General features: G+C 52.5%; 1 protein-coding gene across 1 annotated transcript in view; it reads left to right on the forward strand.

Annotated features, from left to right (window-relative positions):
• Nos1 (nitric oxide synthase 1) overlaps window positions 1–15,700 on the forward strand; it is a 63,557-nt gene that overhangs the window by 27,219 nt on the left and 20,638 nt on the right. The window contains exons 7-16 of the mRNA XM_042669603.1: window positions 1,926–2,067; window positions 3,693–3,832; window positions 5,796–5,970; window positions 7,660–7,761; window positions 8,854–9,048; window positions 9,770–9,855; window positions 10,963–11,107; window positions 12,027–12,131; window positions 12,385–12,443; window positions 15,099–15,215. Of these exons, the coding sequence (XP_042525537.1) occupies window positions 1,926–2,067; window positions 3,693–3,832; window positions 5,796–5,970; window positions 7,660–7,761; window positions 8,854–9,048; window positions 9,770–9,855; window positions 10,963–11,107; window positions 12,027–12,131; window positions 12,385–12,443; window positions 15,099–15,215 (1,266 nt within the window). The remainder of the gene's footprint in view (window positions 1–1,925; window positions 2,068–3,692; window positions 3,833–5,795; window positions 5,971–7,659; window positions 7,762–8,853; window positions 9,049–9,769; window positions 9,856–10,962; window positions 11,108–12,026; window positions 12,132–12,384; window positions 12,444–15,098; window positions 15,216–15,700) is intronic.

A 15,700-nucleotide genomic window follows, 5' to 3' on the forward strand; every position in this document is an offset into this window, starting at 1 on the left:
TTGCATTGGGCTCATTTGCATTGGACTTCCACTTTCTTGGACCCTGTTTGCTAACCCCAGTGTACCCACCAGTACGGATGGGCCCGGGTGGGAAATTATTTGGGTCTCTTTACCCTGATCAGCAAAGAACTTTCTAGCATATCCTCTCCACCTGGAGTAGCACCTTGCCATGGTGAAGCCCCAAACTTTATGCGTGATTCCAATGATTTCCAGAATGTTCTGTGAGCAGTGACAGGAGGGGAGAGGATCACCTAGACCATCCTTTAGCTCAATTATCTTGTGTGGCGTCTTCATCAGACCTACTAAAGAAAATACTCGTCCAGGTGCAGGAGCTCACTCCTGAAATCCCAGCAGCTCAAGAGGAAGAGATCAGAAGGACTGCAGTTTCAGGCTAACCCAGACAAACAGCCAAGACCCCATTTCAGCCAGTAAGCTTGACATAGTCATTCATGTCTGTGGTCCCATCTATGTGGGAGACACAGGTAGGAGGATCTCAGTTTGAGGCTGGCCATGAGACCCTATCTGAAGAGCAAATGAAGACCAAAAGAAAGGTGGTAGTGGGGAGGAGGGTACCAGCATGAAGCCTTGAAATCAAACTGTACCAAGGAAGGAAGGAAGAAGGAAGGAAGGAAGGAAGGAAGGAATTTGGCTGACTTTTATCTAGGTTTTAAACCTCACGTCACGTACTCTTATGTAGAGGTGGATTATACTTAAGAGGATGGCAGGCTAAAGAGAAGGCAGAAGACAGAAGGTTCATAGAGCATCTGTCTGCCCTTCGGGGAGATGGTGCTCAGGGGGCAGAGGAGAAGAATGGCAGCCAAGTATTCTGTCCCCCATGGCTCTCAGTTCCTGCCCAGAAAGGAAATGTCACTCCGCTTGTGGTGTGCAATTCTGTTCTTCCTAAACGTGTGTGTGTGTGTGTGTGTGTGTGTGTGTGTGTGTGTGCACATGCACGCGCACACATGTGCGCGCATGGGCCAGTACTGGGGCTTGAACTCAGGGTCATATGCTCTTGCTTGTCTTTTACACTCAAGGCTGGTGCTCTACTACTTGAACCACCATTAGCTAGCTTTTTGCTAGCTAATTGGGGATAAGGGTCTTGTAGATGTACCTGCCTGGGCTGGCTCTGCTCTGAACTGTGATCCTGGCCCACAAGAGCGGCAGTAGACAATTTATTAAGAACAGGCCCCAGGCTTTATAAGCACGGCCCATACGGGCAGTGCTTGGACAGCTGCAGTTTTCCCCTCGTATGTTTAAATGCAAGTTGATTTCTTTTTTTGTGGTAAGTCTGTGAAGTTCAGTGCGGTGAGCAAGGGCAAGCCTTATCCAACAAGGGCCCTCTACCCGCCCCCCAAAAAAACCCAACTGTGCCAATCACTGAAATGAATTTTGCAATAGACAAAGAGTTCCTTCACGGGGTGTGGGTAAGGCTCTAGAGACCTGGAGGGGCTGAGCTGTGGTGCAGAGTTGGGGTTGGCAAAGAGAAGGGAAGCATGGGACGCCTGCAGGTTTATTGTGAGTTTTTTTTCCTGTCTCAAGTGAGGGATGATGGGAGCGGAAGGCTGGGGCTAGAATCCCCTGACAGTGATTGAAGAGATTGAGGGTCTGAGGTTTCCCTGGAGATGGATTACTGCACGAAGGACTCCCCTGGGCCGGGTCTGGTGGTTCCCGCCTGGAACCCCAGCTACGCAGGATGCAGAAGTCAGGTGGTGATGAAGGCCAGCCCAGAATCCGCACCCGCTACCTGCCAGGAGGCCGCTGCCCTTCTACCAGCGGCGGGACTCCAGGTGCCCTGGGAACGAACCTTGGCACCTGTTCGGTCCGCCTGGAGCATCAGGCAGCTGTTGGCCTGGGCAGCGCCTGCCAGCCCTGCCCTGACACCTGTGTCCACCCTTCTGTCCTCCCCCGCCCCCACGCCCTTGCAGGTCGGCCATCACCATATTCCCCCAGCGGACAGACGGCAAGCATGACTTCCGGGTGTGGAACTCGCAGCTCATCCGCTACGCGGGCTACAAGCAGCCCGACGGCTCCACGCTGGGGGACCCGGCCAACGTGCAGTTCACAGAGGTGCGAGCGGGCGCCCGACACCGTCAGCTGCCGAGGTCCCCTCTCCTGGGACATTTGGTCATGCTCAGGCCCTTGGCTCCCCCAGTCCTCCGGCTGGGTAAACGGAGGCTCTCAAAGGCCATCAAATGCATAAATGAAAGGCTAGAGTTGGCCAGTATGCCCAACTCGCATGCCCTGGCCCAGACCCCACGCCAGAAGACAACCTTCAGTGACGCCCCACCCCTGCTCGCCCTGTCGGGAGCCCTGGGCTCTACCCTGTACCCCTGTGGGGCTCTCCCTGCTGCCACTTCATTTGCATGTGGCTTTTCTTACTGCAAGCTGATTGCCCCGGGAGGGCTGGTAACCAGGACGACCACGCTGCACCTGTGCAGTCTCCCGAGCCAGACTTCCTGTTCCACTTGGCTGAGCGCTAACCCCAGTACTTGGCTGACCTTGCCCGGCTGTTAGAAGAACGTACGGGCCAGGCCAGGCCACGCCTGAGCCCCGGGTTCAGTGTCCCTGTCTCCACCCACGCAGCCCCAAGGAGCAGCCACACATAATCCCTCCTCCTTCCCGAGTCCCCCTTAAACCCTGTGCTGACCCATGGGGCAGCGCTCAGCCACAGGTGCCTATCAGTGGTCAGGGCAAACCGAGATGGACCTTAGACAAAAACACTCCCCATCTCTCCCCATCAACAGTGGGGAAAGATGCATACCAGTTACATGTTGAAATGACTATGAAGCCAGGCGAGGTGGCTCACGCCTATAATCCCAGCTACTCAGGAGGCCTAGATCTGAGAATCAAGAGTTGAAGCTAGGGGATGGAAGTGTGGCTCAGGTGATAGAGCACCAGCCAATTGTCAAAAACATAAGATACCAAGTTTGAATCTTGGTCTAGTAGGGGTTGGGGGAAGATTTGAAGTCAGCCTGAGCAGCAAAGTCCATGAGACTTGTCTCCAATTATCCAGCAAAACAAAAACCAGAAGTGGAGCTGTGGCTCAAGTGGTAGAGCACCAGCTTTGAGTGAAAAAGCTAAAGGAAATCACCCTGACCTAAGTTCAGGCCCTAGTACTGATGATGAAAAAAAAAGTTATCATTAACAAATTAATGTTGAAATTGAATGTATTTCATTATGATGTGATATATATATTTGATACATTTTAGATGAATATGTTACCTATTTAGTTGTAATATCAAATGTATGAGAACATATTGACAGCAATATGTTTCATGCCTTTTCAATTTTAATATCAATAAGGTAACATTCATACAAAGTGTATTTGTGAGTTTGAAATTCATTATTGAAAATGTCTACATTGGGCTCAGTGTCCCGCTCCCACCTGTAATCCCAGCTACTCAGGAGGTAGAGATAGGAGGATCGAAGTCCAAGGTCGGTGTCGGGGGAGTGTGAAATACTATTGGACTAAAAGCAAAGGGGCTGAGGGCATCTCTGAGTGACGGAGCCCTGGCCAGCACAAGGCCCTCAGTCCGATCCCTAGACCCACACGATAGAAGTTACAGTTCAGTGGTGAAGGAAGGAGGGGGAGGGGGGAGTGGCCTCCAGGGACTGGCATCCCAGGCCCCTGAGACCCTGGTGTTGGGAGGGGGGGGGGGCCGGGCCGTGATGAGACTGGCGTCTCTCTACAGATCTGCATCCAGCAGGGCTGGAAGCCCCCGAGGGGCCGCTTCGACGTCCTGCCGCTGCTGCTGCAGGCGGACGGCAACGACCCCGAGCTCTTCCAGATCCCCCCGGAGCTGGTGCTGGAGGTGCCCATCCGGCACCCCAAGTAAGAGGGGCTGGCATGGGGGGGAGGTCTGCAGGGCAGGGGTGGGTGGGGTATCAGCCCTGGCCAGGCTCTCTGGCCCCTGAGCAACCCCAGGGCAGCGCCCACCCTTTGCCCAGCCCTGGTGTTAGAGCGGAAGAGCCCGGTGGGCCTGCAGTGGAAGCAGCCACAGGAAACTCTAAGAACCCCGTGTGGATCGAGTTCAAGGGAATCTGTGCCCTCCCCTCCCAGCCAACAGGCAATTGTGTTTGTACCACAGTGAGGCTTTCGCCTCAGATACAAAATTGAGGTAGAGAGCAAAGATATAAAACACTACAGCAACAAGCAGAAAACTCAACAATAAGATAAGCAATATGTGCCAGGCACCCGTGGCTCAGCCTATAATCCCAGCTATGCTGGAGGCTGAGATCTGAGGATCGTGGTTCGAAGCCAGCCCAGGCAGGAAAGCCTGTGAGACCCTTAGCTCTCCCGTGAACCCCCAGAAAGCCAGGAGGAGAGGTGTGGAGTGCTAGCCTTGAGTAAAAAGCTAAGGGGTAGCACAAAGGCCCTGAGTTCAAGTCCAGGACCACCACCAAAATAAACGTGTGTGTGATCGCAGTGTATTTTAAATATGTTTTTTAAGAGGTATAATGAACCATTTGAGAACATTTTAAATAAAAACAAGATCCTGCTCAGGATGGAGATCAGGATGAGAAGAGAAAGAGGGGTCACACACAGCAGGACGGGACCCTATGGCCAATTTTGATACTGAATTTATCTCATATATTTATATTTATATATGTGTGTGTGTGTGTGTGTGTGTGTATATATATATATATATTGCAATAACTTTTGCTTTTCAAAACACATGGCACTAATTTACAATCTCACAGACACACATAATGACCTTGACGTACTGAGTCTGCTGGGGACCCCTAAATATTACACTCACTTCTGACGTTACTTCATAAGCTGAGGCCCACCATTCTTCTGGATGGAACTTGGCCTTTGCGCGTTTCTCTCTTGGCTCTTTCAGCACAGTTTGTCTCTCCCTTCCCAGCAGCGTTGTACCAGCTTTGGGGCTCACTTGGTCTCGGCCTCTGTAGTTTTTCCTTCTCAGAGAGGACGAGATCTTAGACTCACAATTCCTCACCTCAACAATGAATTCAAATAAAGTGTTGCAAAGGAAATACGGTACCTGGAAACAAGAACTTTACTTGGACCCAGCTGGGTACCAGGGACAAGTTTCTTGAGTGAGCAGTGTGCGAGGTGAGAAGGATAGATAGATGGAAACATGGAAGGAAAAAAGGAAGGGAGGGAGGGAGGGAGGGAGGAAGGGAAGGAGGAAGGAAGGAAGGAAGGAAGGAAGGAAGGAAGGAAAGAAGGAAGGGAGGGAAAGATGGAGAGAGGGAGGGAAGGAGGAAGGAAGGAAGGAAGGAAGGAAAGGAAAGAGGGAGGGAAGGAAAAGAAAGAAAGAATGGAAAGAAAGGAAGAAGGAAAGAAAGAAAAACAAAAGAACAAAAGAGAAAGAAAGAAAGAGGGAGGGAGGGAGAGAAGAAAAAAGGAAGGAAGGAAGAAAGGGAGTGAAGGAGAGAGGGAGGAAAGAAAAAAGGAAGGAAGGAAGGAAGGAAGGGTGGAAGACTCCCAAGAAGAAAGCCCTACCTGTGCAAAGGCCCTGGGGTACAGTAGAAATGCACTCTTGAGTTGTAGGAGAGTGAGTGGGTTTAGCAGACTCATGGCAGCCCCAGGCCCTATTTTGTGGGCCCAAGCATCCCTCTGTAGAACCTGTGACACTGTGCATATTCTCCAGCCCCAGTGGCAGGACCTGGGATTCCACGGGGCTAAAGCTGGGCACCAGGAGTCCGGTTCACACCCAATCGGTCTCCCTGGGGACCTGTCACGTGAACGCCCCGAGATGAGGTGGTGCGGGCCTGGGTCTGCTTGGGAGGCCCCACCGTAACCGGCTGGGCCTTCTTGCTCTCGGCAGGTTTGACTGGTTCAAGGACCTGGGCCTCAAGTGGTATGGGCTCCCGGCCGTGTCCAACATGCTGCTGGAGATCGGGGGCCTGGAGTTCAGCGCCTGCCCCTTCAGCGGCTGGTACATGGGCACAGAGATCGGCGTGCGGGACTACTGCGACAACTCACGTTACAACATCCTGGAGGTCAGGAAGAGGGAGGCAGGAGGCCCAGGCCACTGCTAGGCCACCTCCCGCTGACAATCCTGGGGAAGCTTCTGGAAAGTTCCAGAGGCATCAGCAGATTTCCTTGGTGATCACCATGGCAAGCACACAGCACACATGCCCTGGCTTAAGAACGTGTGTTGAAATGCCAGTCCTGGGGTTTGAACTCAGGGCCTGGGTAATGTCCCTAAGCCTTTTTGTGCTCAAGGCTAGCGCTCTACCACTTGAGCCACGGCACCACTTCTGGTTTGGAGGCTTTGGTCTGGGGTGGGGGAGGGAGTGTTTTGTTTTTAGTAGTTTATTGAATAGAAGAGCCTCACAAGGTTTTTTCTGCCTGGCTTGGCTTCCATCTGTGATCCCCAGATCTCAGCCTCCTGAGTAGCTAGGATTATAGGCGTGAGCTACCAGTGCCCAGCCCCTTTGCTTTTTTTTTTTTTTTTTTTAAATCAAGGCTGCTGCTCTACCACTTTGAGCCACAGCTCCATCCTGGCTTTTTGCTGGTTAATTGAAGGTAAAAGTCTCGCAGATTTTCCTGCCCAAACCTTTATCCTCAGATCTCAGCCTCCCGAATAGCTGGGATTACAGGCATGAGCCACTGGCACCTGGCTTCAGAAGTTTGTTTTGTTTGGTGAACGCTTTTAATTTTTATTCTTTTCATCAAAATGCTGCCGTCCCGGGAGAACGGCTATTCGCCCTCACTGTCGCAAACACAACAAGTCTGCCGAGTATTTATGTATGTAAGGCAGAAGCAAAGCATTTGCTTTCCAATGTGTCGCCCAGGCAGAGCGGACAGCTTGGGCTGGCGAGAATGAATTAGGAAGTCCGCTCTCTGATCTCAGCACATGTGTCACTTGCAAACAGTGGTCACTGAGTAGCTTAAATGAGACCCTCCTCCACCCCGGCCTTCCAGTCCCAGCTGCCATTGTGGACGCATGTTGACAGCTGGAGCTGGGAACCAATTTCCTCAGTCCTAAGAAACCCCCGTAATGAGACCTGGGTCCCCGCCAGGGTGGCTGGCCTTGACAGAGGAAGGAGAAATCAGGCTTTAATTAAGGACTTCGCCGCTGGGCCTCCCACACTTGACACCCACGCCTCAGCCCAAACCTAAATGTCACATTGTTTCCCCCCTCCGTCCCCCTACCAAGTTAATTTGGCCAAAGGCGTCAGCTGATCCTGAATCTTGAACGGGCAGCGTCCCTCTGCCTCCGGCCTCCAAGGCCGGCCAGCTCTATAGGCTCTGCATGAGACCAGGCACCTCTCTAGGCCTCAGTTTCCCCCTCTGTCAGATAAGAGTCCCCTGGGTGTTTCCATGAGCACAGGGACCATGGGCTAGATTCCAAGCAATGGCTGCTGGGGACCATGGGTGGGGTAGAAGGACAAATTGCTCTTCAGACCCCTCCGAGATCCATCCCTCTGCTTAAAACCCTCCAGAGAAGCCGGGCCTCGTCATTCATACCTTTCATCCTAGCTCAGGAGGCTGAGATCTGAGGATCCTGGTTCAAAACCAGCCCAGGCAGGAATGTCCATGAGACTCACATCTCCAGTGAACCACCCCCCCAAAAAAAGCTGGAGAGCTAGCTTTGAGTGACTGACCCCAGCCCTGTCCCTCTTCAGTCTGAAATCCAGATAGATGCAGGCTGAGTGGCCGTCTCCCCCACCTCTCCCTTTCAGGAAGTAGCCAAGAAGATGAACTTGGACATGAGGAAGACATCCTCCCTGTGGAAGGACCAGGCACTGGTGGAGATCAACATCGCCGTGCTGTACAGCTTCCAGGTAGCCTAGGGCCGCCTCAAGGCCACGGTCAAGGTCAGGCCTCACAGGTCACTGGGAACCTCCCAGGCCCTGGGCAGGGGGCTGAGAAGCCTAGGTATCAAAACCTGCCTTTTCTAGGGCCCTCTGTCCACCAGCTGGGCCCTCGGCCTATCTGCTGCCTCTCTGTCCCCTGGGTCCAGGGTAGAAGCCACTGGACGCAGAGATGGGAGAGGGGCTGTGACTTGCTGTCTACCTCTCCCTAGAATTGTGAGGAGGGAGCCTTGTCCTTCTGCACAAAACCCTGGACACCCTTCCCTGCTACATGGTATTCTGTGGGAATGGCTCTGACGGCTACGATCTAAACCATGAGTGCTTTTTTGTTGTTTTTATTTCTCGTTTGGGTGCCAGTCTTGGGGTTTGAACTCAGGGACTGAGCACTGTCCTTGAGCTTTGTTGCTCAAGGCTAGCATTCTGCCACTTGAACTACAGCTCTACTTCTGGCTTTGAGTAGCTTATTGGAGATAAGAGTTTCACAGACATTCCTTCCCAGAGTGGCTTCAAATCGTGATCCTCAGATCTCAGCCTCCTGAGTAGCTAGGATGACAGGTGAGAGTCTCCAGCGCCTGGCTTCAATCATGACACTTCTGAAAGCACTTTTACTCACACTAGATAGTGACATAAGCAGGTAGAGTGGCTTACCACCTGTCATCCCAGCTACTCAGGAAGCAAAGGTCGAGACAATCTTAGTTCCAGGCCAGCATGGGAAGAAAAGTCCACAATGCTCCATCTCCAACATAATCAGCAAAAAAAAAAAAGCTGGGCTGGAGGTGTGACTCAGGTAGTAGAGTGCCAGCCAGGAGCAAACAAAGTTGAGTGAGTGCAAGGATCTGAATACCAGCAAAAAAAAAAAAAAAGTGGGGTGGTAGGGAGGAAGGTGCTAGAAAGTGCTAAAGACAGAGCCCCACACAGAGACGTGCTCCTGGGAATCAGGAGAAAGACGGAAACAGCAGTGCAGAGAAAAGAGACAGTGGTTCGAGTCACCTCCGGGACTAGCTTGGGGAGGTGCTGCTTTAGTCTCTTCCCTGCTGAGCCCTGGTCCCTTCTGTGTCCCAGAGCGACAAAGTGACCATCGTGGACCACCACTCTGCCACCGAGTCCTTCATCAAACACATGGAGAATGAGTACCGCTGCCGGGGCGGCTGCCCGGCCGACTGGGTGTGGATTGTGCCCCCCATGTCCGGCAGCATCACCCCTGTCTTCCACCAGGAGATGCTCAACTACCGGCTCACCCCATCCTTCGAGTACCAGGTGCTTCCCTCCACCACACCTTTCTCCATAGCACGTTCCCCACCATCTGCTGGGCCTCTCACACCTGGGCCTGGGCTGTCAGGCCAGCACTCGGGTGTGCATGTGCTGAGAACGATGTGGGGTACGTGGCCCCTGGGGTACAGAGCCCCCATGCTGCTGAAAGACAGAGAGACTACATGAGGGGTCAGGAACAGAGTCTGGAGCCAAGCATGGTAGCTCACGCCTGTAATCCCAGCTACGCTGGGGGTGGAGATCAGAAGCATGGCAGGGGTTCAGAGCCAGCCTACACAAAAAGTTGTGCAAAACACCAGCTCAATCGAGAAAAGCTGGACGCGGTGGCACTTAGCTGTCACCCCAGATAGGAGAGAGGCCTCCATCGGAGGCTGCATGCCAGGCTATGTCAGGCCAAAAAAAATAAAGAGGGGGAGGAGACTCTATTCACAAAGTAACAGAAGCCCCAAAAGGCTGAGAGCGTGGCTCAAGTGATCGAATGCCTAACCTGCAAGCACATGGCCCCAGAAGGAAATAAGAAGACTGTTGAAGAGGGACACGGCTGGGGACAATGCAGGGACATTACAGCAGTCACTGTGCTCAGACACGTGTGCTGAAGCCCTGCCTGCGGAGGTCGGGGAGCCCCTGGCCCAACTCCGGGGATTCCCGGGCATCCCAGCAGGGGCCACCTCCTCTCATGGCCGTAACCAGCCCTCTCTTCTCTCGCCAGCCCGACCCGTGGAACACCCACGTCTGGAAAGGCACCAACGGGACCCCCACGAAGCGGCGCGCCATTGGCTTCAAGAAGCTGGCTGAGTGAGTGGGGAGGCACCCACACAGGGAGTCCTGGCAAAGGAGGCTGGACAGACGCTGGTCCTCACATCTCCCAGTGACACAGGGTCCTCATACACACACACACACACAGCCCAGGAGCATCACACACACACACACACACACACACACACACACACACCAGGAGCATCTCTCCCCAGACACACACACACACACACAGTAGCATCTCTCCCCAGAGAGAGGATCCCAAATATTCTCAGTGAGGACAATCTTTGGTTCAGTTCCATGTCTCCAGGAAAAAAGGGAGAGGGGAATCTAACCGTTAATTGCACGATTACATTTGCGTTGGGAACAATGGGAGTTAATTATAGATGCGTTTTTATGCTCACATTCTTCCAAGGGAAGCCTCCAGGCACCTTTTACTCCTTTCTCTGCCTCCCTCTCCAGCCTTCCTGCAACGTGGGTGGTTTTCCCCAATTCTAAAAAACAAAAAAACAATAAATTTACCACCAATAAGCCCCAGGTGGGAGATAATTAGCAATTCTGTCTGCAGAGAGCTTCTGAGTGAGGAAGTTGGACTCACTGGAGCCCAGGTAGTGTTATCCTGGCTCTTCTGGGCTGTCTGCTCCCTACCAGAAACAGGAAGGATGCTGGCTGGGGGGATGGGGGTCCTCTAACTACAGAGAGGCTGCCGTTGACACTGACCCCTCCCCCCTAGAAAAAGCATGGGTGGAAGCATCGATTCAACTTCATAATGTCTTTCTTTTTTTTTTTTTTTTCTTTTTTTGGTGCCAATCCTAGGGCTTGAACTCAGGGCCTGAGCACTGTCCCTGAGCTTTTGTGTGTGTATGTGTGTGCTCAAGGCTAGAGCCACAGCTCTACTTCCTGCTTTTTTTGGTGATGAGTCTCAGGGACTTTCCTACCCAGCCTGGCTTCGAACCACGATCCTCAGATCACAGCCTCCTGAGTGAGCCGCCATCACCCTGCCTTATAATGTCTCTTGTTGGCTATTTATTTAGTGCCTGTTTGGTGTCTGGTGGCTGAACTCGGGGCCAAGATGCGGTACATCAAACATCAATATGCTCGCACTCGGTTCTGGAGTCATCTGTCTCTTCTCTGTTTTCTCTGCAGAGCCGTCAAGTTCTCAGCCAAGCTCATGGGGCAGGCGATGGCCAAGAGGGTGAAAGCGACCATCCTGTATGCCACCGAGACTGGAAAGTCCCAGGCCTACGCCAAGACCTTGTGTGAGATCTTCAAACACGCTTTTGATGCCAAGGTGAGTAGGGGCAGTGCCATCCCAGCCCCTTGTAGTAAATAAGATGGGGCAAGAGAGAGGGGAAAGTCAACAGAGAAAAGCCCTCCAGTTACAAACTGAGGCCCCCTGAAATGCCCATCCACTTCTGCACATCTGCGCAAATTTCAGGGCACTGTGAGTCACAATCCCCCCAGAAATCGACAAATGAAATCGCATCTCTAGAACACAATATTAGGGCATCTGTGACAAACAAAGCTGAGATTGGTTTGGGAAATTTGGCATGAAATAGAACTTGGAGGATCCATTGCTTCAGAATTTATCAAAGCCTTTAATCCATGAACATGATTGACAATCTCCCAAGGGAGCCACGGATAAACATTTCTCACACGTTTCTGACTGTGGATTACTTGTCTTCATGAAGCATCTCAGGAGCCTGGACTTTCTAAGGCCCTACAAAAGACAAGAAGCAGTGATCTTTCCCACAGCTGGTATCTCAGACTTCAGAGAGTCAGATGCTCCACCATAGTACTGCACACAGGATTAGAGATGAGGCTGAGCCAGGGGTGGGCAGACTCACCCAGATCACTCCCTGCCTAAAGAGGGTTAGGAAGACTCCAGGATCACATGGTCTTTTAAAGCCTCGGGGCCTCTATCAAGGTCTGCTCTCCTGCTGGGCTCTGTGGTACATGCTTGTAATCCCAGCACTCAGGAGGCTGAGGTAGGAAGATCTTCAGTTCAAAGGCAGCCAGGGATACCTAGTAAGACCTTGTATCCAGTGTGTGTGTGTGTGTGTGTGTGTGTGTGTGTGTCACCCACTCTCTTAGATCAGAGCATACTCCTCAGGCCACAGTGACCCTTGTTTTCCTCCCTCTTGTCTCCTCCTCACCACCCCCCCCACACACCTCCTCTCTCCCACCCCATGCTGTGCCCACTCCCCCAGGTGATGTCCATGGAGGAGTACGACATCGTGCATCTGGAGCACGAAGCTTTGGTCCTGGTGGTGACCAGCACCTTCGGCAATGGGGACCCCCCTGAGAATGGGGAGGTGAGATGGGGTCCCCCTGTTCAATCCCGGGTGGTGTTGTTCCTGTAGGGAGAAGGGACTATAGCTGGGACCCTTAAGTGTTTGTAGGCGTAGTCCCTTAAAACAACTAGCCTGAGCCCCTGACCATCACAGACATCCAGCTCCCAGGCAGCAGGCTCCTCTTTTACCAGCTAGAACCTCAGACCCTGTGTCCAACACTCCCAGCTTTAGTAACACATGCTTTGCGTTTCCTTCATCTGTTTATAATCTCCAGAAATTTGGCTGTGCGTTGATGGAAATGAGGCACCCCAACTCTGTGCAGGAGGAAAGGAAGTAAGTGAATGACCCCTCTCATGTCCCATGACACCTCTTGGGGGCCACAGACAATCATCTTTTCATACCTAAGATTCACCTTTCAGTTCTGGGTGGGAGTCAGGGACTCAGTCTATTGGAGATTCTCCTTAGGACTTTTCTGTCTAATACTCAGAGGAGTGTTGCAATTGTGGAGGAGACTAAGGTCAAAAGATGAGTAAGATACCTCTTGGCTGGGCAGGGTAGCTTACACCTGCCATCCTGTCTACTTGGGAGCCTGAGAGTTGAGCATCATGGTTTGGGTTCAGGAGACCCCTTCTCAACTACACAAACTGAACGCAATGGCATCCACCTGCCATCCCAGCTATGGTCAGAAGCCTAAAGTAAGAGGGTGGGATCCGGGCATGGGGTGACCAGCCAGACCCACATCTCACAACCCGTGCAAAGACAGGAGGAGGGCGGAGGCATGGCTGGGTGGGAGAGCTCAGAGCCCAGAACCGCCAGAGAGAAATAAAACCTCACTCCGGGAAGCACGCCATGATGGAGGAACCGCTCTGTCCGTCCATGGTGGCTTAGAAACCAAGAGCATTGAAGGCGGGAACATCCGGGCCTCCTCCGCAGGGAAGGGGAGGTCCTGCGCCTGCGCGCTGAAGCCGCATCAGGAAGGGCAGGTCCTGCACATGCGCACGGAAGCGGCATCCAGGAAGGGGTGCGCCTGCACATGCGCACTGAAGCCCACGGCGGCGCCTGGTGCCGGAAATCACCTGGTTTCCTTTGTAGCCACTTAGATCAGATACCCCGGGAAAAGATGATCACCGCTCAGCCCTTGTGGCCAGCCCTCCTTCTAGAAGATTCTCCTCACTCTCCCCACCGCTCTCCCTCCGGGGCGGCCTTCACCCCTATTTCAGGGAGAGATGGGCGCCATCCGTTCTCCCTTCTAGGTACCCGGAACCCTTGCGTTTCTTTCCCCGTAAAGGGCCTTCCCTCCCCTCGGGGAACTCTGCGGTGCACGGCCTGGCTGCAGCTCGAGACAGCCAGCACAGGTAGCAAGAGTGGTGCGCATGCGCGTGCCCAGCCCTGTGTGTGTGCGCGCGCGCGCGCCCGTGCCCACGTGTGCGCATACTTGAGCGCACGCACCAGAACGCATGCGTGCATGCGCAGGCCGGAGCATGCTTGGCTACATCCGGGTCTCCGGGAGACTTGGCCTCTAACCCACACTGTGTGCCGCTAACTCTACAACCTGGAGCTTGACCTCTGTGGGCCTGGAGCTTGACCTTGGTGCACCTTCGTCTCTTTTGACATCTATCTGCCCACCCCCCAGGGCCTTTGCAGAAGACGAAGGGACAGTGACAAGAAAACAATCTTGTTGAGAAACCTCGAGTCTCAGAGTCCCAATACACGTGCTGTTATTTTTACCGCGCTCCCATCCGCCATGCCTCCCACTCCAGCCACACAGCCGCCCCCGCTATGTGGCGATGACTTATTTGGAGAAGTGACTCAACGTGAGACTATTTTTGAGGCAGAAAATACACGTACATATATTTAGAACCTTCCTGACGCTGGAGCAAAAACTCTGAAGAACCAATCACCAGCCTAGAAACCCTGCAGCCAGCATGCAAATCTGTTTGCTGCCTCCCTCCCTCCCTCCCTCCCTCTCTCTTCCCCTCTCTCTCTCTCCCTCTCTCTCTCCCTCTCTCTCCCTCTCTCCCTCTCTCTGTCTCTCCCTCTCTCCCTCTCTCTGTCTCTCCCTGTCTCTCTCTCTCTCTGATTTGTGGGTTGGTTTTTATCTTGAGTTGGGGGGGGAGTCTTTTTGTTTATTGGCTGGGTGTTGGGAGTTTTGTTGTTTTGGTTTGGTTTTGCCTTGTCTGGAAACAAAACTTAGCACTTTCCAAAGAAAGCTGGGCTGCTGGTGTGTGTTTGTATTGTATGGTTTTGCCTTCTGAAGTCTCAGTGTTCGTGAGCATCTCCTGCTGACAGTGCTGTCCAGACATCTCCTTTCCCCTTGCAAACCATTTAAGGAAAAACAAAGAACAAAAAAAATTCAGTATCTAGCCAGGCACTGGTGGCTTATGCCTATAATCCTAGTTATTCAGGAAACTGAGATCTTTCATCCTGCGCAGGAAAGTCCGTAAGACTCTCCAGTTAACCAAGCAAAAATCTGGAAGTGGAGCTGTGGTTCAAGTGGTAGAGCACCAACTTTGAGCAAAAAAAAAAAAAAAAAAGCTAAAGGACAGTGCCCAAATCATGTGTTCAAGCCCCAGTACCAGCGTTGATTTCCAGGTCTTGCCTCAGACCAAAACCTTCTTTTTAACAAGATAGGAGGGCAAACCTTACACACATTAATATCTGAGAAGCAAGAGAACATCTCATGGTCAAGGGTGGTCTCATGGTCAAGTCTGATTCAGCCTTCTTACTGATGGAACCACTTTAAATGTCTAGGTCTCAAGTTTCCTGTCAGGTTCCTGGGAAAGCCTGGTGCAGTGGCCTGGTTTTGTGGGTGGCATGGGAAGTTGAAACATTCTTAAAGAGGCCAGATGAGTGGTATGAGTTTACTCAATATCCAAGAGAAGGTACTAGAACCAAGACCAGGAACTTGAAAATCCGCAGTGGGTATTGGCCTGGGTCTGGCGTTCCAGGTCAGAGCTCATAGATTCTCCTGTTGGTTCCTTCGGGCAGGAGCTACAAAGTCCGGTTCAACAGTGTGTCATCCTATGCCGACTCCCGCAAGTCCTCCGGGGATGGGCCTGACCTCAGAGACAACTTTGAGAGCGCAGGCCCTCTGGCCAATGTGAGGTGAGCAAGGGACCAGGCACCTGAGGGAAGCTTATGGCTCTGGAGGGGCTGGACCTAGTTGCCAAGAACTAGCATTCTCCCTTCATCTTTTATCAAACTGGCTACATCCTGGCTACCTAGAGCCCCTTGTCCACTACAGCACACTTTCTGGGGCAAGCATGCCCTTTGCAGATACCTTCTAACAAGTCCACACCTGGTCACTTGTCTCCCCGTCTGTCAGGTTGCTACACTATGAGAAAGAGGTAAAGGACCTAGATCTAGTAAGATTGTGGACTCCAGAGTAACAGGAAAAAAATATGTTACCTGATTCCCTAGTCCTAGAAGCTCAGGAGCCCCAGAGAGGTAGGGCAGGGAAAAGAGGGAGAAACAAGACAACACAAATACAGACCTGAGAGGAGAGGACACTGAGTTGAGCTAACCAGCATTCCATCGCTGAGACCCCTGGAAACACCTCCACTTTATCCTCTGACGATGGAGGGCTTCTT

The sequence above is a fragment of the Dipodomys spectabilis genome, unplaced genomic scaffold (genome assembly GCF_019054845.1).
Source record: "Dipodomys spectabilis isolate Male_0828 unplaced genomic scaffold, ASM1905484v1 ptg000499l, whole genome shotgun sequence".
In the NCBI taxonomy this organism is placed as follows: Eukaryota; Metazoa; Chordata; class Mammalia; order Rodentia; family Heteromyidae; genus Dipodomys; species Dipodomys spectabilis.